The 21,597-nt window shown below is 50.9% G+C and overlaps 8 protein-coding genes across 8 annotated transcripts; 7 read left to right on the top strand and 1 right to left on the bottom strand.

The window, feature by feature from the left end:
• Positions 1–133: 133 nt before the first annotated feature.
• On the top strand, positions 134–1,318 carry Aud_008310 (lytic polysaccharide monooxygenase auxiliary activity family 9 protein; the record flags this gene model as incomplete). Its single annotated transcript, XM_043293187.1, has 2 exons — positions 134–457; positions 515–1,318. 2 exons carry the CDS (start codon positions 134–136, stop codon positions 1,316–1,318), a joined length of 1,128 nt encoding a protein of 375 aa, XP_043149122.1.
• A 972-nt stretch (positions 1,319–2,290) lies between these two features.
• Positions 2,291–4,407, top strand: Aud_008309 (putative RNA binding protein Ligatin/Tma64; the record flags this gene model as incomplete). The annotated part of the gene is made up of 3 exons (XM_043293186.1): positions 2,291–2,311; positions 2,404–3,262; positions 3,323–4,407. 3 exons carry the CDS (start codon positions 2,291–2,293, stop codon positions 4,405–4,407), a joined length of 1,965 nt encoding a protein of 654 aa, XP_043149121.1.
• A 541-nt stretch (positions 4,408–4,948) lies between these two features.
• Positions 4,949–5,368, top strand: Aud_008308 (uncharacterized protein; the record flags this gene model as incomplete). The annotated part of the gene is made up of 3 exons (XM_043293185.1): positions 4,949–4,967; positions 5,020–5,242; positions 5,302–5,368. 3 exons carry the CDS (start codon positions 4,949–4,951, stop codon positions 5,366–5,368), a joined length of 309 nt encoding a protein of 102 aa, XP_043149120.1.
• A 253-nt stretch (positions 5,369–5,621) lies between these two features.
• On the bottom strand, positions 5,622–6,887 carry Aud_008307 (tRNA maturation protein LHP1; the record flags this gene model as incomplete). The annotated part of the gene is made up of 2 exons (XM_043293184.1): positions 5,622–5,742; positions 5,800–6,887. The coding sequence occupies 2 exons, from the start codon at positions 6,885–6,887 to the stop codon at positions 5,622–5,624; spliced, it is 1,209 nt and encodes a 402-aa protein (XP_043149119.1).
• A 1,852-nt stretch (positions 6,888–8,739) lies between these two features.
• On the top strand, positions 8,740–10,656 carry chsD (chitin synthase D; the record flags this gene model as incomplete). Its single annotated transcript, XM_043293183.1, has 1 exon — positions 8,740–10,656. One exon carries the CDS (start codon positions 8,740–8,742, stop codon positions 10,654–10,656), a length of 1,917 nt encoding a protein of 638 aa, XP_043149118.1.
• A 1,757-nt stretch (positions 10,657–12,413) lies between these two features.
• hsp88 (Hsp70 chaperone Hsp88) lies at positions 12,414–14,768 on the top strand (the record flags this gene model as incomplete). Its single annotated transcript, XM_043293182.1, has 4 exons — positions 12,414–12,488; positions 12,575–12,606; positions 12,673–14,407; positions 14,472–14,768. 4 exons carry the CDS (start codon positions 12,414–12,416, stop codon positions 14,766–14,768), a joined length of 2,139 nt encoding a protein of 712 aa, XP_043149117.1.
• Positions 14,769–16,485: 1,717 nt separating this feature from the next.
• Positions 16,486–18,313, top strand: Aud_008304 (MDR family MFS transporter; the record flags this gene model as incomplete). Its single annotated transcript, XM_043293181.1, has 4 exons — positions 16,486–16,797; positions 16,863–17,022; positions 17,075–17,204; positions 17,263–18,313. The coding sequence occupies 4 exons, from the start codon at positions 16,486–16,488 to the stop codon at positions 18,311–18,313; spliced, it is 1,653 nt and encodes a 550-aa protein (XP_043149116.1).
• A 1,726-nt stretch (positions 18,314–20,039) lies between these two features.
• Positions 20,040–21,074, top strand: Aud_008303 (putative mannosylphosphate transferase (Mnn4); the record flags this gene model as incomplete). The annotated part of the gene is made up of 3 exons (XM_043293180.1): positions 20,040–20,432; positions 20,496–20,923; positions 20,978–21,074. The coding sequence occupies 3 exons, from the start codon at positions 20,040–20,042 to the stop codon at positions 21,072–21,074; spliced, it is 918 nt and encodes a 305-aa protein (XP_043149115.1).
• Between the last annotated feature and the right edge of the window lie 523 nt (positions 21,075–21,597).

The raw sequence follows: 21,597 nt of genomic DNA, 5'->3' as shown, positions 1-21,597 counted from the left end.
TTCTCTCATTCTGTTCTATCGGCTTCATTGACTGAAGTCCCATCTTTGTCATTCTTTCTCTCGTCTCTCGTTCGATTCGAACCTAAAATTACGCTGTGCGTTGATCGTCTGGACAATACTATAAACCTACAACATGTCTGTCTCTAAGATTACAGCTGTTCTTCTCAGCTCGGCCGCCCTGGTCGCTGGTCACGGATACGTGACCGGTGCCGTTGTCGATGGCAAATACTACACTGGATACCTCGTCAACCAATACCCTTACATGAGCAGCCCTCCTGAGAGCATCGCTTGGTCTCAAAGCGCTACCGATCTAGGTTTCGTCGACGGCAGCGGCTACTCTAGCGGTGACATTATCTGCCACAAGAATGCTAAGAATGCTGCCCTCTCTGCCGAGATCAAGGCCGGTGGAAAGGTTGAATTCCAATGGACTACATGGCCTGAATCTCACCACGGACCGGTATGTCTTCGCAAGATATCCATGGAAACAGTTGGTTAGGGTATTAACTTAGTGCAGGTCATTACGTACATGGCCAACTGCAATGGTGATTGCGCCTCGGTTGACAAGACCAGCCTGGAATTCTTCAAGATTGATGAGGGTGGTCTGATCAGTGGCTCTAATGCTCCTGGCACCTGGGCCTCCGACAACCTAATCGCCAACAACAACAGCTGGACCGTTACTGTTCCCAGCTCCATCGCCGCTGGCAACTATGTCATGCGCCACGAAATCATTGGCCTCCACTCCGCTGGAAACAAGGACGGTGCCCAGAACTACCCTCAGTGCATCAACCTTAAGGTCACCGGTGGTGGCAGCGACAAGCCCTCAGGTACCCTCGGCACTGCGCTCTACAAGGACACTGACGCCGGCATCCTTGTCAGTATCTACCAGAGCCTGAAATCCTATGTCATTCCTGGTCCTGCTCTCTACTCTGGCGCTTCTTCTGGTAGCTCTAACAACGCTGGTTCCGCCTCGTCTAGCGCCGCTGCTCCTTCTGCCACCATCACTCAGACCTCTAGTGCCGTCCAGACTAGCTCTGCGACTGTTTACCAGCCCTCTACTACTACCGAGGCTGTCACCGTCACCAGCTCTCCTGCCCAGCAGACCTACGTCCAGGCTCCTACGGCCACCCCTAGCTCCACTGCCGGCAGCTCCAGCTCTGGCTCCAGCTCTGGTTCTGGCTCCAGTTCCACTCTTCCCAGCGGCACCAGCCTCACCGAGTACTTCAACTCTCTCAGCGCCGAGGAGTTCCTCAAGGTTCTCAAGGAGACCTTCTCTTGGCTGATTACTGAGAAGGTGCACGCTCGTGATCTCTCTGCCTAGATCAAAGCACTTCGAACGAATCGACAAGCCTTTCACTGCACATTTAATTTTTGTGCATCGCACCTCTGACGATTGTTTTTTTTCCCCAAACATACATATATGGGATCCGGGATCCTTTTTGTACTTTAGAAGCAACACAACCATTGGAGCTCTTGCTCTACGCTGATCATTTTTTGCCCTTGTTTTAAATCTGTATTATCAACAGTAGAATGCCTGTAAGTAAATCTACTCTGGTTACCAGATCTGTTAAACATTGATGTTCTAGCTTGTTATTCTCCCAACAGCCTTCACTGTTCCTTTAATTATTAGCTTCACTGTAAGTCATTTAATGTACGTATCATCTCCCACAGAACATATAAGGAGCTTTCATCCTATGTATATAAGGAGCCATGATTTCCATTACCTGACGTCTCCTTCATCTACTTCTCAAAACAATTACATCAAGAATGGACTAGCACACGGAGAGGTTGCTCTTGGCTTGCTATTCCCTATTTCCTTGCTAGGCCACATTTCAGATAGTACAACTCTATCTCCATTAACAGGTACCAGGATCTCGGGGGATATGTTAGACATGCTCCAGTGGAATAGGACTGGACGGCGTCCATTTGAACCATCTTGAGTTGGGTAGTTTGGCAAATCTTGCAAAGAGATGACGGCAGAAAATTTGGCAAGGAATTGCGCACAGCCCTTCGTCCTACTTATATGCAAACTTCACTTCATAATGAAGACTAGTATACCTCTGGTATGCCTGGACCAGTGTGTAGAGAAGACGGCAAGATTGACCTCAAGCGGGGGAAAAGCGGCCGATTGTTGTTGCGGACAAAAACCGAACTGACATCAGCTTTTCCTTTTTGTTCCAGCGCCTTTTCTACCTTTCTTCCACGAGACTCTATTGTGAGCAGGCTGTATTTCTCAGTATCAATCAGCTTGAGATTGACTCATATCATATTTCTGGCCCCGTCTCACACCACCATGTTCAAGAAAAAGCCAACAGTACGTTGTGCCCCTCCCCCGCATTTCTCCCCTCGCTGCCAGACTGTTCAAGTCGCAGAATGATAGCTTCATGCTTACTTCTCAAACTATAGATCAAGAATCTTGCGCCCTTACGTTCCTCGGACCGCCGCAAGATCGCCGATCAAATCATCAGCGACTACCATATCAGTATTCCGTCAGCTGCACCAACCGAGGATGACTCCAACACTCCTAACACGTCGAACCAAACCTTGCCAAACATCACAGCGATCCGAAACTCCCTTCTCCCGGAAAACTCGCTTTCTGCTCGGTTCAGCACCACTGCAGGGCCCCAGCTCCGAGAAGTCCAAGGCACAGTTTACGTAGGAACGCACCCCGGGGGCGAGGAACGCATTTTATGGTTCAAGGTGGAACATGGGCCTGGTGCCGATGGCCGATTCTATCCCACGGTTTACACATTATGGCACAATCCCAACCTTGTGCCCTTGCTTCACACACCGGAAATGGTCATGCAGAAGCTCCGTGGCGGTGCAGACTTGATGACCCCTGGACTCGCGGATGAACCACCTTTCCCTGAGCGCGCGGTCAAAGGAGCTGTTGTCGCTGTAGCTGGTTTGGACCGACAGACTGTCCCATTATTTGTGGGTATCTGCGAAATTGATATTGCGGCACTTGGGGAGGTTCAGGGCACGAAAGGACATGCCGTCCGAGGCGTACACTGGGAAGGCGATGAGCTGTGGGCCTGGAGCTCGTCTTCTCGTCCCGGACAACCTGCGCCTGAATACCTGGCTGGGTGGGATGTGGAAGCGGGCGAAGAAGACGTGGAGGAAATAGAGGAGCGAGTCAATGAGCTCTCCTTGGGCCAAGATCAGCAGACGCAACCTGCGGAGGAGGCGCCTCAAGCCGAATCTCTTGAGCAGCAGCACGAAGAGGGTGCTCCCTTTGAGGAAGCGAAAGAACCCTCCACAAAAGGTCAGCGCCCAATGTGTCCGTCTCGGGTATTTCGTTCTGATGAAACTGACCAACCTGCAGAGATCGATGAGGCTTTTGAGAAAGCCTTCCTTTATTCTCTGTACAAGCTTAAACAGGACAACCCCACTGCACCGAACCATGGCCTGTCCCTTCCCGTACAACCATCCGCCCTTGTCTCGAACATGCTTACTCCTTACCTCCCGGTTTACTCCCCTCAGCAGGCACAATACTATCAGATCAAAAAGACAAGCTGGAAGAATGTCAAAAAGTTCATCAAATATCTCGATAAGCAGCGTCTCGTCAAATCCAAGGACCGCAGCGGACAAGAAACTGTCATTCTCGATGTGGATTTCAACGACCGCCGCGTCGAGCAGTTTGTTCCGTACAAACTTCCATCAAAGAACGCCGTTGAGAATGCGGGAAAGCCCGTCCCCTCCGGAAACAAGATGCCTGCAACTTCGGAGGGAGACCCTTCCGTCGGACAGGCAATAATTGTTCAGACTCTCTATCGGCCAACGGGAAAGCTTACCCCGACAATCTTCCCAGCTCTTTCGAGTGGCGACCCAAGAAACTACTACAAGTATTCTGAGGTTTCCAATTTTTTGGATGAATACATTCAGTCTCAAAACCCGCCTATTGTCTCCAATGAGAACCGCCGGATCATCTCGCTCAATCCTTTCCTCGCAAACACAATTTTCACATCTTCCTCGGCCGAGGACAAGACGACCATTGCACGAGGCAAGACGACCCGAGATGGCCTCTTGAAGCGGATCGTGGAAGACTCGGCGTTCCTAACTCCACACTATGTCATCCTCAAACAGGGCCAGACCCTATCCGACGTGAAGCCGAAAGCAGGTGCAACGCCCAAGGTCAACCTTGTTCTCGAGAAGAGGACAGGTTCGAAAACTGTCACCAAAGTTTGGAATTTGGAGATTTTCGGTATAGTCCCTAGTCTGCTGGCTGAAGAACTGCAGAAGAAATGCGCTAGCAGTACCAGCGTTGCCCAGGCCACTGGAGCCACCAAAGGCGTGATGGAGGTCCTGATTCAAGGCGACCAAAGGAAGGCTGTGGAAACAGCGCTGCTCCGACGTGGTGTCAAGACGCAGTGGATTGATGTGGTGGATAAGACGAAGAAGAAGAAATGAACCTTCTTAGGGAAGGCATATTGTATTTAGCGATCGGATAAAGCATTGATCAATATGGAGTACTTGGGTATACCATATGGCTTGAACGGAAGAATTAGACACGTATCTTCTTCAGGAGACGTCCCTTCATAACGGTGGGTTTGACTCCCAGGCTCTTATCATGAAACTCCCTGTAGTCATTTTCGACAGTGAGATTGCTCCGTCAGGCCGTTTGTATGAGGTGCTCACTTGTTCACCTATTTTAGCAGCCATGGTCGACCCCGGGAAACCTTCAGCACCAAGGAGGCTCACAACTGAGTTTCAAAGCAACGCAGCAAGCACCGTTGCAACATACCAATTGCCCGTTTTATCAACGGAAGATCATTCAAAGCCGTCCAAAATCAAATGATTCCACCAATCGGCGATAACCCGATTGCCCGACCCCTCCCGGTCCGAGAAGCATACGAAACATTTCCGTCCATCTATATAAGGGCCCGCTGTTCGCAACTGGTCGACTAATCAAGTCAATAGATAAATTGATAGAGAAGTCTAAACCGAGGAAATGCCAGTCTACCACATCGGTGCGTGTGACCCCTTCTCCGACTCAAAAAGCGGATGATTGACCAGTGGCAGTTCTCTTCCGCCTCAAGCCAGGCGTCACCCAGGCCCAGGTCGCCAACTGGGCCACTGTTGCGGAGAGCATGGTGGGTAGAATCCCCGGCTTGATTTCGTTGAAGGCCGGACAGCCATTGCCTATCAGTGTTCCCCGTGCCAAGGGATTTGATATGGGGCTTGTGGCTGTGATGGAGTCGCCCGGGGCCGTGGCTACCTATGCTACGCATCCGGTCCACCTTGAGTTTGTTTCCGCCACCAACGTGTGTTTGTGTGTTTGAATTGGCTAATAATGGACTATAGGTTGTCGAAGCTGAGAGAGGAGTTGTGCGATGATACGCTGGCGTATGACTTGGAGTTCGAGAATTGATTACGAGGGTATAAGTGTTGTGGGTGGAGGCTGAAGAGCCAAAATTCTATCATGACCATTTGCTAGGTCCTGCAAAGAATAACCTTCATGTATCAATGATGACAACAAATGATATACAACGCCATTAAGAAACCAGCAGCAAAAGACGCAAGTGCTTTTGTTGTACCATAACAAATGGGAATAATCCATTAGCTCCGTGATGAAGGAAGGGTGGGACCAGTCGAGAAAACTTGAACAGAGGAGAGCGAAGCCATTACTCCTTGGCATCGACCTTCTTGGCAGGGTGCTCGCCGTTGGCAGCGGGCTCGTCCTCGCGGGTCCGCTTCTGGCCAGATGTAGCATCGTCGGCGGTGCTTTGCACGACGGGAACACCACTATAAGCGGATTAGTCAAATGCTGCAAGACCAAGAGAAAAAGAAGCTATATCTTACCGAGCATCCTTCTGGACCTCACGGCGCTGTTCTCCCTGAGCCTTGCCGAAGCCGTTCTTCTGATCTTCTGCCCGGCGCTCGCGCCAGTCACGCTTGTCACCACCGCGGGGGCCGCCACGGCCGCGGCCGCGTCCACGGAAACCACCACCACGGCCACGGCTGGGCTTGATACGACCAGCTTCGATGTCCCGAACCTTCTCCTCACAGTAATCTTTCTTGCTCTTGATGAGCAAATCTTGTCCCTTCCACTGGGGCTTAGTATCCAGAGCAAGGAATTCCTTCTGCTTCTCCTCAGTCGCGAACTCAACAAAAACACTTCCCTTGAAGATGCGATCGTGTGTGCGGCGGAGACGAATTGCGTTGACTGGTCCGTAAGGAGCGAAGAAGGCCTCAATGTCAATTTGGGTGGTAGGAGTTTCCTCTCCGAAGCCCTTGGCGTAGATGCTGCGGCTCATGGCCTGGTCTTCGAAAACCTTGGCCACGCTGGGGTCGGGGCTCTCGGTCACCGATTCAGGAAGAGGCACCTTGCGGCGCACGCAAGTGTCGTTATCAGTCAGCTCGAGAGTCTGGGAGGACTTCAGAGCCTCAACAATGGCGCTGAAGGGCTGGAAGCGACGCATGCGCTTGAAAGAATGAAGGAGTTCAAGGGGAACGGGGCGGTTGCTGCTTCCGCCCACCTTGGAAAGAAGGAACTTGTCCATGGGAAGGTTCGAGTCAGAGAAGTAGAATTCGACCTGCTTGCGGATCTCATCGTGGTTGTCTGTGACTTCCAGCGTGGAGGGATCAAACTTGACGTTGTTGCGACGGTTTCCACGGCCCCGTGTATCGCGCTCCTCGGGCTTGCCCTCCTTCTGCTCTTCAGCTTTCGCCGACTGTTCGCCGAGCTTCGCAGCGGCGGCTACAATGCGAGCCTCCTCTGCATCTTCTGTGGGAGCTTCCCCCTTCTTCTCCTCTGCGGCCTGCTCGGAAGGCTTGGCAGCTTCCCCGGCGGTTTCGCCCTTCAGCTCTGCCAAAACGTCCTGAACATCCTTCTCAGCCTCAACATTGGCGTTGGTGGCTGCAGGGGTAACCTTCTGATCGTCGGCCATGACTGCAAATTTATTCCGAGTGCTTCGACTCTGTATAGCGGAAAGAGAGAATGGGAGAAAAGGGCCGCACAGGTCCTGTACTCGATCAAACTAGGTCAGCATACAACAATTATCCTCGACTTCCGGATTCAAAACAAAAGAAGGGGAAAATGGATTTAGAGTTATTGAACAGAGGGTGACGATAGACAAATGCGAGTAAACTCCGCGTAGTCCAAATTCAGGGTATGACTCCACGTGAGTCGCGCGAAGCATAAGCAATGCACAACATAGTAGCCTTACCTCCGATTAGAAAGCTTTGTAGTCTAGGGAAAAAAAAAATATGCAACTGTAGAAGAAAGTTCAAAAAGACGCTTCTGCACACAATGAGTATCGAACTTTCCTCTGGTTGGAAGAAAGAAAATCTTAAGGCGAATAATAATGCACGGCGGGGGGGAAATTTTCTGAACACTTGCGGAGCTTCAGCCACATAGAGAATCCAGGACTGTGGCGCATGCCCCTAGTCCCGTTACGAAGATGATACTCCATGGACACCTCAATTACGAGGCAGAAAGACGAACCCTATTTGAAGATACAGTACCTAGTTCTAGTGGGCATCTCAGCTCCAAACTCATTCTTATCGACAATCGGCAAAGCAAAAAGGCTTGAATCATGCTCCCAGATGTTAAGGCATCGGATAATGTCTGCAAACCGTGCTATTGCCTTTTCTGCTTTACGCCCGCTGGTCCAGGCCCAGCATGGACGCTCTTTCGCGAAGTCAGGGTGCCTCATCGAGCGTGCCTTCCATATCGAAGCAACTTGCCCTACCGATTTCGTACTGGCTGATGGGAGACTGTTGCCACAGGCGACCCTGAGTGTCTTTAATGTTAAGGAACTTCAAGACTCTTGCGTGTCTGTTTCAAGACACATCATTACTTTGCTCGGTTTTGGATTAAACTCGAGTGATTTGAAGAGTAGTGCTTGCTCCATCGTTTGACGGCTCTCCAACCTGTAACTGCTCTGGTCGGTGCGTCGTTATTTATTGTCAGCTTGAGCAGATCATCTGGCGGCCCGGGCCTGCTCTATTCGCTCTCCAAGCACATCTTAACGCGAGCAGGTAACTAGCCCTAGCAACGAAGCGAAGGTCTACAAATCGACCGGTTAATCGATGCACAGCTAGGCCTCCAGTTGATCAAGCAAGCCTGCGACAAGTGGTTGCTTACTGAAGCTCCAGTCGAACGTCTTGACTTTATTGCATTCTCAACGCTATCACTGGACTTTGGAAGGAAGACCTACATACAGCATCTAGTGATGGCTGAAAGTAGTAGTTCGGTTTTTCAGGACCCGTGGACCACCACAGATGTGAGTGTGTTCATCAGGTAAATGCACTAGATTTGATCTCACAAGAAGCCTAGATCATATATCTTTCTATCATCTCCCCGATGGTACTGGCAGCATTCTTGGAATGGTTCCTCTGGATTGCTGCGTTCTTATACTGCCTTGCAAAGGTCTACCAAAAAGCAGATCACTGGAGTGTCAGATTCCTCGCGGTCACCATGATTGTCCTTTTCACATTATTTAGGTGAGTTTCAATAGGGCAAGCCTTCTCGAACAGATCATCCATGCTAATTTGGCACACAGGGGAATTTTTCTGCCTGTCATGATCGTGACGCTCCCTCTCCCAGCTCATTTGAGACAACGCTTCCCCGCTCAGATTGTATTTACGCTCCAATGGTTCGCCTTCGGGATGTTTTCCGCCCTGCTTATAATCCCTTGGCTATTGTGCGTTTACAGACTGGTGACACATTCACCGGGCAGAACCAAGCGGATCAAACAAGTTTTGGATGATCGAACTGCTCCCAAAACAGTTGTTGTTATGCCAGTCTATAAGGAGGCCCCTGAAACGTTAATAAGGGCAATTGATTCTGTGGTTGACTGTGATTATCCGGCTAACTGTATCCATGTGTTCCTCTCTTACGATGGGTGCCTCATTGACGAATCCTATCTTCGGGTGATTGACCACCTTGGAATACCAATCACGCTGAACAGCTATCCACAAAGCATAGACGTGACATACAAGGGCGCCAGAATTACGGTGTCTCGTTTCAAACATGGGGGGAAACGACATTGCCAGAAGCAAACGTTCAGATTGATCGACATGGTATATGCGGATTATCTGGAGCGCCACGACAACCTTTTCGTGCTATTCATTGATTCCGACTGCATCCTTGACCGTGTATGTCTGCAAAACTTCATGTACGATATGGAGTTAAAGCCAGGGAGCAAACACGACATGTTGGCAATGACGGGTGTCATTACATCGACCACGGATCAGGGCTCGCTCCTCACGCTTTTGCAGGACATGGAGTATGTCCATGGGCAACTTTTCGAGCGCTCTGTGGAATCTAGCTGCGGCGCCGTGACTTGCCTCCCCGGCGCTTTGACGATCCTCCGTTTCTCTGCCTTTCGTAAAATGGCCAAGTACTACTTCGCCGACAAAGCCGAGCAATGCGAGGACTTTTTTGACTATGGGAAGTGTCATCTTGGAGAAGATCGCTGGCTCACGCACCTATTCATGGTAGGCGCTCGTAAGCGTTATCAAATCCAGATGTGCGCAGGCGCTTTTTGCAAGACCGAGGCAGTCCAGACATTCAGCAGTCTTTTAAAGCAGCGTCGGCGCTGGTTTCTGGGCTTCATAACCAATGAAGTGTGCATGCTGACTGACGTGCGGCTTTGGAAGCGTTACCCCCTCCTCTGCCTGGTCCGTTTTATGCAAAACACAATCCGAACAACTGCACTGCTTTTTTTCATCATCGCGCTCTCACTTATAACAACGTCCAGCAGCATCAATGACCTGCCCGTGGGATTTATTGCCATATCGCTAGGACTCAACTACGCCCTCATGTTCTACTTGGGTGCGAAGCTCAAGCGCTACAAAGCTTGGCTTTTCCCGCTGATGTTTATCCTAAATCCCTTCTTCAACTGGCTGTATATGGTGTATGGAATCCTAACTGCGGGCCAACGTACATGGGGAGGACCGAGAGCCGATGCCGCCACCGCCGATGAGCATACCTCGCCTGAGGAGGCCATCGAACAGGCTAAGGCTCAAGGCGACGAGCTCAATGTCGATCTGACTACTTTCCGTTCCAGAGGGGACGAGAAGAGCGTTCCAATCCACCCCTCAGAAAAGATCGAAGGGCGCTTCTCTGCACCAGAGGTCCCCGACAGTTACTACTCGAACCAGAACGACTCCAACGCTGCCCTGGCCGAGCTGATGACGCCTCTTCCCAGTGTGCCTCGGATAGGTATCCATGCACATCCGTCCTCCGACTCAATCATAACCTCGGACTCGCTGAGCTCGATCCACCTTCCCCTTAAGGTTGAAGAGCTGACAGGTGATAATGACAATATGAAACCCTGTTTCGATCGGCAAGCAATGGACACGTCGAGTTTGCACCAGATGCAGAGGACTTGTTCTAACGAAATCATGACCAGTGAATCATGCTCTTCACAAGGAAATGCTTGCGAGATGGTAAACAAGAGTTGGGTATTGTCACCATCAGCTCATATCCTGCCGCACTCATCACAAGCCACGGAGTCGTCATCCGGAGAGGATATATACCCACTTCACTTGCCAGCACCACACGAACAAGAGACACGGTTTGCTCCTATCAGCATTTCAACCAAAGGTCCAATGGAAAGAAACACCGCAGAGGTACAGCGACCTCGCCGTAAGCTTCCCGGGATTCCACGGCCTATCAAAGCACAGAAAGATCCCGAAAGTATGGTGTAGGATAATTGCACACCTCGTAAGGCATTTGTGTCATAGTCCAAGCTCACGTGTCCTAGAGAAGCGGGTCCATGCACGTTGATGGTCAGTCGAGAAAGCTCCACGCTTGGAGATTACCCTTACGGTTTTAAGAGATTCGGTCGGCCTTTGCAGAACAATTATGTTGCTTTCTTATCCTTTTATTTTGGAGCTCCTTCGAGAAACACTTTTTGTGCTTCATGCTTTGTCGTCCGGCCTTATGCATGTCGCTTTGAGAACAAGAAGTAGCGCACTCTTTCTAGACTAATTTATTGGCCTTATTTGCTTGGGTAGCAGAGTATATAACTTCTCGAGAAGAAGCATAGTCCTACCAACCACTAGCCAGAGACGACTTTCCAGAGTAAGCGTAACTGAAGCAGTGGCGCCTATCTGGGATTCTGAGGTCATTTGCAAGCTCTGCCTGCCCTCGCCAATTGCAACATTCAGACATTACGGCCTCAAGTACGGATTTCCATTCAGAGATACGAAGACGTCCAAGAGATCATAGACTCAATTCCTTCGGGGAAGATCTTTGACGGCAAGCCTTTCACTGCGCTGATTCCCTGCTGGAGAAAAACCACAAATCTCTTGCCTTCGCTACCCGCTCCGCTGCCTGAAACGGTAGATTGACTTACATGGAGCATACTCATGCCAGTACTACTGCCCTGGATTGCACGTACCCGTGGTCTTGAAGGAGATTGGCCGTTCTCTGCTCAAGCCTGCCAATGCGGGACGAAGATGGGCAGTTGAGAGCTATGTGCTAAGAGGGTTATCTCGAGCTGAGTAAGCAAATCGAACACAACCGCGCTGTGCGTACAGCTAGACAGCTAAACAGTTTCTTATCGCGGGCAGTGACCTTCGCTTCTTGTCGGCTGTGTCGCAAGCCTTCCTGACTATCGCCAGGGCACACTTGGGTACCTTGAACCAATCTTAGGAGGAATAGAGGCAGAACGGCTCCTGACATAACGCCATGCATGCAAGTTCTCTTCAAGGCAATTCTCCCGGTGACAGCCTGGTTAGAGACGTCCAAAAGGTCATGGACAAGTCATGCAATTATCGCTGCCAAGATCCATTACCTGATGGTTAATAACAGTTTGCCTTGGCCCATCCCACTTCTTTCTGTACTGTTAGTCAAATCGATGGTGATTGGTCAGGTGACTACTAATTTAAGGTAATCGATAAGGTGGCGGAACCCCGCCAAAAGCGGTGAGCCAAGGACAGTGATACTGCCGGGAAGCCCCCCCTAAGGCGGTGTGACGTGGGAAGATTCGAGCATAAGCCAGAAGGTTCGACAGGCAGCACAAGGGACATTGCTTGGGCTTCAGGAACAGGCATAACTAAGAGTAATTGCCCCAGATTGAGTCAGATTTCTGGGAGGTAGAGCAGTATAAGAAAACTTATGAGATTGATGATTGTGTGCCCATTGCCAGTATAAGAATCCTCAATTTACTGCAGATCGTACATGCCCAAAATTGTCAGGAAGAAAAAAATCTGACCGACCGCTCTGACGACACAAAAGAACCCACGTTTGGCCCTAGCCACAGCTCATCCGCTTATCACCGCGCCCCGATAGCAGTGGCGCTATTGCAAATTCTCCCCTCTTCGCTCTTTTCTTGCTTAGGATCTTCCAACGTTTCCCTCCAACCTCAATATAGACAACATCCTCCCCTCAACACTTACCCCCGCACCATACCCCCTTTCTTACGGTCCGATTCATATCCATCGCCTAATTTATCCACACAATGAGTGTCGTCGGTATCGATTTCGGTGCCCAGAGCACCAAGGTTGGTGTTGCACGGAACAAGGGTATTGATATTGTGCGTATATGCCCCTCAGCTCCATTTGTTCATATTTTGAATCAATTGCTGGAACAGCTCGCGCTAACGCTATTGTCTATCCACAGATCACCAATGAAGTCTCCAACAGATCTACTCCGTATGTGCAAACTTTCCATCAGATCTCTGCCCTCAGATTGTAGTGCTGACTATATTTTCAATGTAGGACTCTGGTCGGATTCGGCGCCAGAAGCAGAAACATTGGCGAGGGCGCAAAGACACAAGAAATGTCCAACCTGAAGAACACGGTCGGCAATCTCAAGCGTCTCATCGGCCGTTCATTCAGCGACCCCGACGTGGAGATTGAGCAGAAGTACACCTCAGCGGCTCTCTGTGATGTAAACGGTCAGGCTGGTGTTGAAGTGAGCTACCTGGGCAAGAAGGAGAAGTTCTCGGCGACACAGCTGGCTGCCATGTACCTGACCAAGATCAGAGACATCACATCCAAGGAGCTGAAGCTCCCTGTCTCCGACGTCACAATCAGCGTTCCCGCTTGGTTCACAGATGCTCAGCGCCGCGCCATGATCGACGCCGGTGAGATTGCCGGTCTCAAGGTTCTGAGACTCATCAATGACACCACTGCTACCGCCCTCGGCTACGGTATCACCAAGCTTGATCTTCCCGGTCCCGAGGAGAAGCCCCGCAGGGTGATGTTCGTCGATATCGGTCACAGCGACTACACCGCCTCCATTGTTGAGTTCAGAAAGGGCGAGCTCAACGTCAAGGCTACCGCCTACGATCGCCACTTTGGTGGTCGTGATTTCGACAGAGCCCTTACCGAGCACTTTGCCGATGAATTTAAGGAGAAGTTCAAGATTGACGTCCGTTCCAATCCCAAGGCTTACGCGCGTACCCTTGCCGCGGCCGAGAAGATGAAGAAGGTTCTCTCCGCCAACCCTGCTGCCCCTATGAGCATCGAGTCGCTTATGGAAGACGTGGATGTCCGTTCCATCGTCAAGCGTGAGGAGCTCGAAACCATGGTCAAGCCTCTGCTTGAGCGTGTCACCGCCCCCATTGAGGAGGTTCTTGCTGAGGCCAAGCTCAAGACCGAGGACATTGACTCGATCGAGATGGTTGGTGGCTGCACCCGTGTCCCTGCTATCAAGGACGCCATCGCCAAGTTTTTCGGCAAGACCCTGTCCTTCACCCTCAACCAGGACGAGGCCATTGCTCGTGGTTGCGCCTTCAGCTGTGCCATCCTCTCTCCCGTCTTCCGTGTCCGTGACTTCTCCGTGCACGACATTGTCAACTACCCCATCGAGTTCACCTGGGAGCAGTCGGCCGACATCCCCGACGAGGACACTAGCCTCACTGTCTTCAACCGTGGCAACGTCATGCCTTCGACCAAGATCCTCACATTCTACCGCAAGCAGCCTTTCGATTTGGAGGCTCGCTATGCTAAGCCCGACATGCTTCCTGGCAAGATCAACCCCTGGATTGGCCGCTTCTCCGTCAAGGGTGTCAAGGCTGATGCCAACGACGACTTCATGATCTGCAAGCTCAAGGCTAGACTGAACCTGCACGGTATCCTGAACGTCGAGTCTGGTTACTACGTTGAGGATGTGGAGGTTGAGGAGCCCGTTGACGAGGACAAGATGGACACTGATGCTGCCGAGGGCGAGCAGCCCAAGAAGACGCGCAAGGTCAAGAAGCAGGTTCGCAAGGGTGACCTTCCCATCTCCTCCGGCACCACCGGCGTTGAGCAGACCGTCAAGGAGACCTGGATCGAGCGTGAGAACGCCATGTACATGGAGGACAAGTTGATCGCCGAGACCGACGAGAAGAAGAACGAGCTCGAGTCGACCATTTACGAGCTCCGTGACAAGATCGACGGCATCTATGCCGAATTTGCCAACGAGGAGGAGAAGGACAAGCTGCGTGCCAAGCTGACCGACATGGAGGTGAGTACAACGTTCACGAGTTCATTACAGACCGCAAGGGACCCGAAGCTGACGTTCTACATAGGATTGGCTCTACGAGGAGGGTGAAGACACTACCAAGTCCGTCTACGTTGCCAAGCTGGATGAGATCCGCTTCATTGCTGGTCCCATCGTCCAGCGGTACAAGGAGAAGATCGAGGGCGAGCGCCAGGCTATCCTGAAGGCCCAGGAGGAAGAGGCCGCCAAGAAGCGCGCCGAAGAGGAGGCCAAGCGCAAGGCGGAGGAAGAGGCCAAGAAGGCGGAGACCAAGCCTGACGAGGAGATGAAGGATGCTCCCGCAGAAGGCGAGGCGGCCCCCGCCGAGGGCGAGGACAAGCAGTGAAGAAAAGTCTTTTACCCTTTCGATATCAATGAGTACGACTGTCGCATATAAAGCCTGATGACAAATGGCCATGAAACGGCGAAGCAATACATCCGATACATGGATTCTCTTTTCTTGTGAACTTGTTACATCTTCTCTGTTACTTTTATGCTGTAGAATGTTGTCTTGGTGGTATTGTTTTTCACAACCTACCTAATCATCTCTTGGCGCTGACACCTTCATGCGAGCGGCTGAACTGAAGCTGCGGCTCGCCTGACTGTCGCCATATTAGATTATGATTCATGAGGTGGGGAAGCACACAACAGACGACTTAGATATATGAAGCGTGGATAGAGTTCAGGCAGCCAAATTGTTATCTTGTTTTCTTCGAGTCCATCATTTGATGTCACCATGTACAACATAATGCTTCTATCCTCCCGACTTGACGTGTCATATCACTTGACCTTCGCCAGGTCGATCTCGTGTTTTCGTCTCTGTTTTCTGATGAATGAGGTTAGCTCCTCGTGCGGAAACGCCACAGCCCGTCAACCGAGTCTGGACTGCTTAAAATCCGGCGGAGCGACTCATTGAACCCTTCCGAATCCAAGGGTCTTGGCGGGTGTTTCAAGGATGACGCGCCGTCATGGTCATGTTCAGCTCCTTAACAGCGAGTCGGTAGATACGTCTTAAATCCGTTGACTCCGCCCTATGGAGCCAGGAGCTTGGACTGTGGTGGTGGATTTTTCTAGCACAGCTTGTACCATACTAGTGGCACAGTTACCATGGGATCCCTGGAGGGAAGCTCAAAGCTGAGCATATTCCATTTACGTATTGATAGTGGCTGATGACTCATGCATTGTCGCCTAGATCTGATAGCGACACAGGATATTGTTGTATTAGCCAATTAGGCTCCAGCATGCCCACATCGTTATGACTTTGCAACGGAGGTGAAACCTGAATCCATTAAGCGAAGACTACCTATTTCTAAGCTACCGGATGATTCCAGAATCTCCTGCCTCCCACTCCTGAGATTGAACAACAAGCAGAACCACTTGCTCAAGCCACTCAAGTCACTCAAGCCATGAATCCATGAATCAATGCAACTTACTCATTTGCTTTGAGATGCAAATTTCAAAACAATCTGCTAGTGGAGAAGTCAATGAAATATAATACTGTACCAGCTGTGACTCATGGCACAAAGCCTCATTGGTCATCGATCTGGCGCCGAGTATGGCCGACCCGTATCATTGGCTGCTTGTTGCCCGGGTTCACCCTCGTATTTGGGTCTTCTCAGGAAAGTCACCCCTTGTACCCAGGGTCAAAGAGATTGGTAATGCTGAACGTCGGCAGGTTCTGCGGCCGATGTCCGATGCCAGAATTTCCTGTTAGGGTAAAGATGATTCTCATTTTTCGTATAGGAGATTAATGTTATGGTCATGGACGGCGTGAGCCTCCTAAAAAAAAAAATCCTCTGACATGGGTAGGACCGATTCCTCCGTCCCCCGATCTAGCTCGTAATTACGGAGCAACTGGAGGAGAGACAGAAAGAGAAAATTCTTATATAACATCGCAAGAACGGACCCTGTGTAGTTGAATTGTCAGCTTTCTCAACTGAGGTGAACACTAGACAGCACTCCTGACAGTCTCTTTTTCCGCTTGAAGGGATCACCTTGCGCCGGTACATCTTATCTTGCTCATCACATCCCAACCTAGATACTTCAGCAACAGACGAATCAAAATGACAACGTCAGCGTCCAGCGTCACGGACGTCGACATCGAGAATGTCCCGAAGGAAAAACTGGACGTCAAGGAAACCGAAAATGAACCTGAGATCGAATACCCTCCACTCTCCAAAGTTGTCGTCATCATCCTCGGTTTGTATCTCGCTGTCTTCCTGGTAGCCCTCGACCAGACCATTATCGGAGTCGCCATCCCCAAGATCACCGATAAGTTCAAGAGTATTGAAGATATTGCCTGGTATGGCAGTGCCTACTTCCTCACGTCAACTGCGCTGCAACCGTCGTACGGTCGCATCTATAAGATCTTTAGTGTTGGTTCCCCCCCGTGCTGAATGTGCTGACTGCTGGGTCGTTGCTAATGGGTGAAACTGTATAGGTCAAATGGGGCTTCCTGGTAGCTGTCTTGATCTTCGAAATCGGATCGCTCATCTGCGCTGTAGCGCCGTCGAGTACCGTTTTGATCGTTGGCCGAGCCATTGCGGGTATCGGTGTTGCGGGTATCTTTTCTGGCGCCATGGTCATCATCTCAGTGACTGGTAGGTCATTCTGCGTATGGTCTTGGAACAAGGCCAAGCTGACTCTGAATAGTCCCATTGCCTAAGCGACCTCTTGTTTTCGGTATGTTTGGCATGGTCTGGGGTATTGCCTCGATTGCCGGACCATTGCTCGGTGGTGCGTTCACCGATGGTGTTTCCTGGCGATGGTGCTTCTATATCAAGTGAGTGGCGCCGCATACCCTTTCCACCTCTGCCAAAAGAAAATACTGACCGCCGCAGTCTTCCCATTGGAGGTATCTCGCTCGCCGTCATCCTGTTTGTTCTCCGACTCCCCGATAAGAACGAGTTCACCGGCACTCCCATCCTCGAACGGATCCAGCAGCTGGACCTTATTGGCGCCGGTCTACTCATCCCTGCCATCATCTGCCTCTTACTCGCCTTGCAGTGGGGAGGAAACAAGTACCCCTGGAACAACTCGCGGATCATCGGCCTGTTCGTCGGCTTCGGCCTCATGGCTATCCTCTTTGCATTCTCGCAGGTCAAGATGGGTGACAAGGCCACCCTGCCCCCGCGCATGTTCAAGAACCGCTCCGTCCTCAGCGCCACGCTCTATGCTCTGTTATTCGGCGGTGCCTTCTTCGTCCTCGTCTACTACCTGCCCATCTTCTTCCAGAGCGTCAAGGGCTCTTCGGCCATGAAGTCCGGCATCCAACTCCTGCCCCTGATGCTGGCCACCGTCGTGTCCTCGGTGGTCATGGGCGGCGCCGTCACCGCCGTGGGCTACTACACGCCGTTCCTGATCGGTAGCACTGCCATCGCCGCCATCGGAGCCGGTCTCATCACCATGTACGAGATCGACATCTCCACGGGCAAGTGGATCGGCTACCAGATCGTCCTGGGCGCAGGTGTCGGCGCCGGGTTCCAGATCCCCATGACGGCCGTCCAGACCGTCCTACCGGCAGAGGATATCCCCATCGGCACGGCGGCCGTCATGTTCTTCCAGACGCTGGGCGGCGCACTGTTCATCGCGGTGGCGCAGTCCGTTTTCCAGAACGGCCTGATCTCCGGGCTGGCCAAGTACGCCCCTGCTGTTGACCCAATGGCGATTGTCAAGGGGGGCGCCACGGAGATGAGAAGCGTGCTGGCTGGGTCGGGCCAGTCGGACCAGCTCATGGGCGTGATCAAGGCCTACATGAGTGGATTGCGGGATTCATATCGTGTCAGTTTGGCGCTGGTGGTGGTTGCGTTTGCTGTCAGCTTGTTGATGGAGTGGAAGAGCGTCAAGACGAACAATGGGGAGAAGAAGGATGTCGTGGTGGCTGCCATTTAAAGTGGTCATCATCCTTCTTCTTTTTCGTTCTTCATTCTTCATTCTTAAGGCAAAAACCAACATAGATCCGGATTGTTAGAAAACTGGCGGGAATGGGCGGATGGGCTTCTTATTAACTAACGACCTTGTTTCATGATCTGTACCTAATTATGCCCTTCTGTTTATATTATACTAATGTCTACTCCACTCGATTTCTCTGTGCCAGACATCTGCTCCGGAGCCTCCGGAGCCTCCGGAGTCCCAGTTGTAAATAATTTATGCTACAAGTTTGGTGCATAAGGCCTTGCATGCCATGCATTGTGGTGCCTGGATAAAATGGCACCTATTCTGCCGAGACTTTGTACTCCAACTGCCCAGTGCCCAGAGCCTTGGACAGCCAGACAACTCCATCCAGCATACCCAAGAGGTGGAGTGGAGTCGGTCTTCGCTGTTGCGTTACATCTTTGGCTAGAATTTGAATGTAACAATGAATAGATACAGAGTAGAATTTGAGAGGTGATGTAGCTTTTCTAGATGTGAGATTGGTGATTGACTGGTGAAGTGATATTATCAGTATTCTTATTCAATGATCGTTCGGATGATATAGCTGGCGGCTGGGAGGTACATGATTCAGGCAAATAGGAATACCGAGACAACCAGCTGATTTTCAATGGCTGATACTGTTCCTGGCCTAGTCCCTTGGCAGTAATTTAGTCCGTCCCACATCTCAGGCAGGGATGAATATTTTGACTCTAGTATGCCAGAGTCAGGATAAATACTAATGGAGAATTAGACTGCGTAGATTCTGAGTAGACCTTCTGATGCATTATGGTCGTCTTTCAACCTATCCAGCAGGGTAGTACGTAGTACTGTCGTAGGGGGAGGAACAGTGCCAAGTGGACCGAACAAAACCGGAAAGTTGGCACGCGACGAAGGGGGAGGTAAAGAGCCTTGGGAGATGGGGATCATCCATAGTTCCTCATCAAATCACATCCTTGTCTTCCGTTCTGCAAGAACTTTGGTGGTGTTTAGTCTACGAGTACGAACTACGAGTGCAACTACGAACCCTCCATCTCCCTCTTCTCCTGATCTCTTATCCTGATGGTGTGGATAGTTCAGTCCATCATGATGCAACACTCCGCCTAATTCACTTCTTCAACCACGGAATACCCCCTCATCCCTCAGTCGCTCCTTGCCTTGTCACCCCTATCACCAACTGCCCTACTCCAGCATCAGTGGATCGATCTCCCTTTGCCCCCCGTTTTGGGAGAATCTTGGAAAAAGAGCCATGGACGGCGGAGTTGTCGGATCAACCACTGGGGAATGACTGGACCATTGCGATTCTTCATACTCTTTAGTCTCTACCTAACTATCTATTAATCTGCGTGCCCTCGCCTATTCCTTTCTTAGTCTTTCTTTCTTGCTCTCGCTCTAATTACTTATTCTCTATATCTAATCTTATTGCATTAATCGTCACATTCTCATATACTACCGCTTCACTTGGCAGCCGTAGGCACTGCAGTCTAATTTTACTCATCCAGGGTACACGATCACGACAGTTTCCATTTTCTCCCAATTGCACAGCTGTATATTCTTCATTGGGCTGAAGATTATTCCTGGACCAGTCACTGTCGAGCAATATTCAGTGGCGCATTCCGAGAATCCAGTATGCGAACAGAGACTTGACATCCACCGGCCACATATATCCCTTCTTGACCACTTCGACCCTCAGTGATTCACGGCAGACATGATCACTTTGATTTTACGGCTCGGCATTCTTGCGATCACGTTGGCCGAGGCCGGCGCGTCTCCCGTTTCTTTCTCCGGCCAGGACAGCAGCAAGAGCAACCAAGAACATGTCAACCATGGCAAGATCCTCACTCACGAACCTGAATACGATCCCCTGTGGGAGAAGTACGGCCTAAACAAGTCGCAAGAGTTCAAGTACTTCCATGAACCAGGCAATGACGATACCCTGGGCCACTACGATACGCGCTTCTTCACCGAGCCTGTCCCGGACGAGGAGCGCTCCGAGACCCAGACGCATATGATTCGCTCCTATCTCAACTTCTTCAATGAGCATGGCCTGGAGACTTGGATTGCGCATGGGACATTACTGGGGTGGTGGTGGAATGGCAAGGTACTTTACTTGTTGGGCATAGAAGCTTCAGGGACGGATAGCTAACGCTGGCGACATGTTTAGATTCTACCCTGGGACTGGGATATCGATACACAAGTGCCGGATACCACCCTGCTGCACCTGGCTGACAACTTCAACCAAACCGTCGTCCACTACACGGCTGCCGATTCCGACGTGGAGCGGAGCTACCTCCTCGACATCAACCCCTGGGCTCGACAGCGCGAACGGGGCGGGGGACTCAACATTATCGATGCGCGGTGGATCGACAGGCGGACGGGTCTCTACATTGACATCACAGGACTGAGTAGGTTGGAGCCGGAGAAACCCACTCTGTGGCAGGACAAAAACGGCCACAAGTATCAGACAGGGGATATCTACCCCCTGCGCAAGACGACTTTTGAAGGCGTGTCAGCCAAGATCCCCTTCGACTACGATTCTGTCTTAATCGGAGAATATACCCAGAAAGCGTTGACATGGACCAAGTACCACAAGTAAGTATTCGCCTGAATATCTTCACATCTGAAGCGCGTGACTAATTGGTACAGTCATACATGGTATCCTGACATGGAACAATGGGTTTCCGATAACGACAAAATCACCAAAGACAAGCTCAACGACGGTCGCCAATATGAGAGGCGATGATCGCGACATCGTTTCCCTTAAAACATACCGAGTTATCCCAGATACGGCCATTATCGTCACATACTGTGGACATGGATCTTCATTCGCACTTATAGCATTTGCGCGCTGATCTGCCAAGGAGTTTTTGCGTGCTTTGAGGATTTACCTCTGGCACATGGGCTGGTGTTTTTGGTGTTCATTGACCTTTTCCTTCACTGGTGTATTCTATATCTAACATCCTGTACATAGCCTAGACGCGTTTAGTGTCACCTCGTTGCATAGTCCTGCCTCATAAATACTCCAAAAGCCATTGCATTGACACTTGAATACTCCAGGGGTACCCCACGCAATCCTTCTCAAAAGTCAAGATTACCGATAACAGCATAGTGATCAACTTCAGACACTAGTGCACTAGTTAGAGTGGATTAGGTGGCGCTGATCCCACGAGCTCAGGGGCACTGTTTTACTGCCTCAGGACTCAGGAGTCATGCATTTATAGGTTTATAGACATGTGATCCGATCGGCTTATCTCTTATCTCCGCGC

Source organism: Aspergillus udagawae, assembly GCF_001078395.1.
Source record: "Aspergillus udagawae IFM 46973 DNA, scaffold_6, whole genome shotgun sequence".
Lineage (NCBI taxonomy): Eukaryota > Fungi > Ascomycota > Eurotiomycetes > Eurotiales > Aspergillaceae > Aspergillus > Aspergillus udagawae.
The sequence above is the reverse complement of the archived record's forward strand: the minus strand, read 5'-3'. Positions and strand labels throughout refer to the sequence as shown.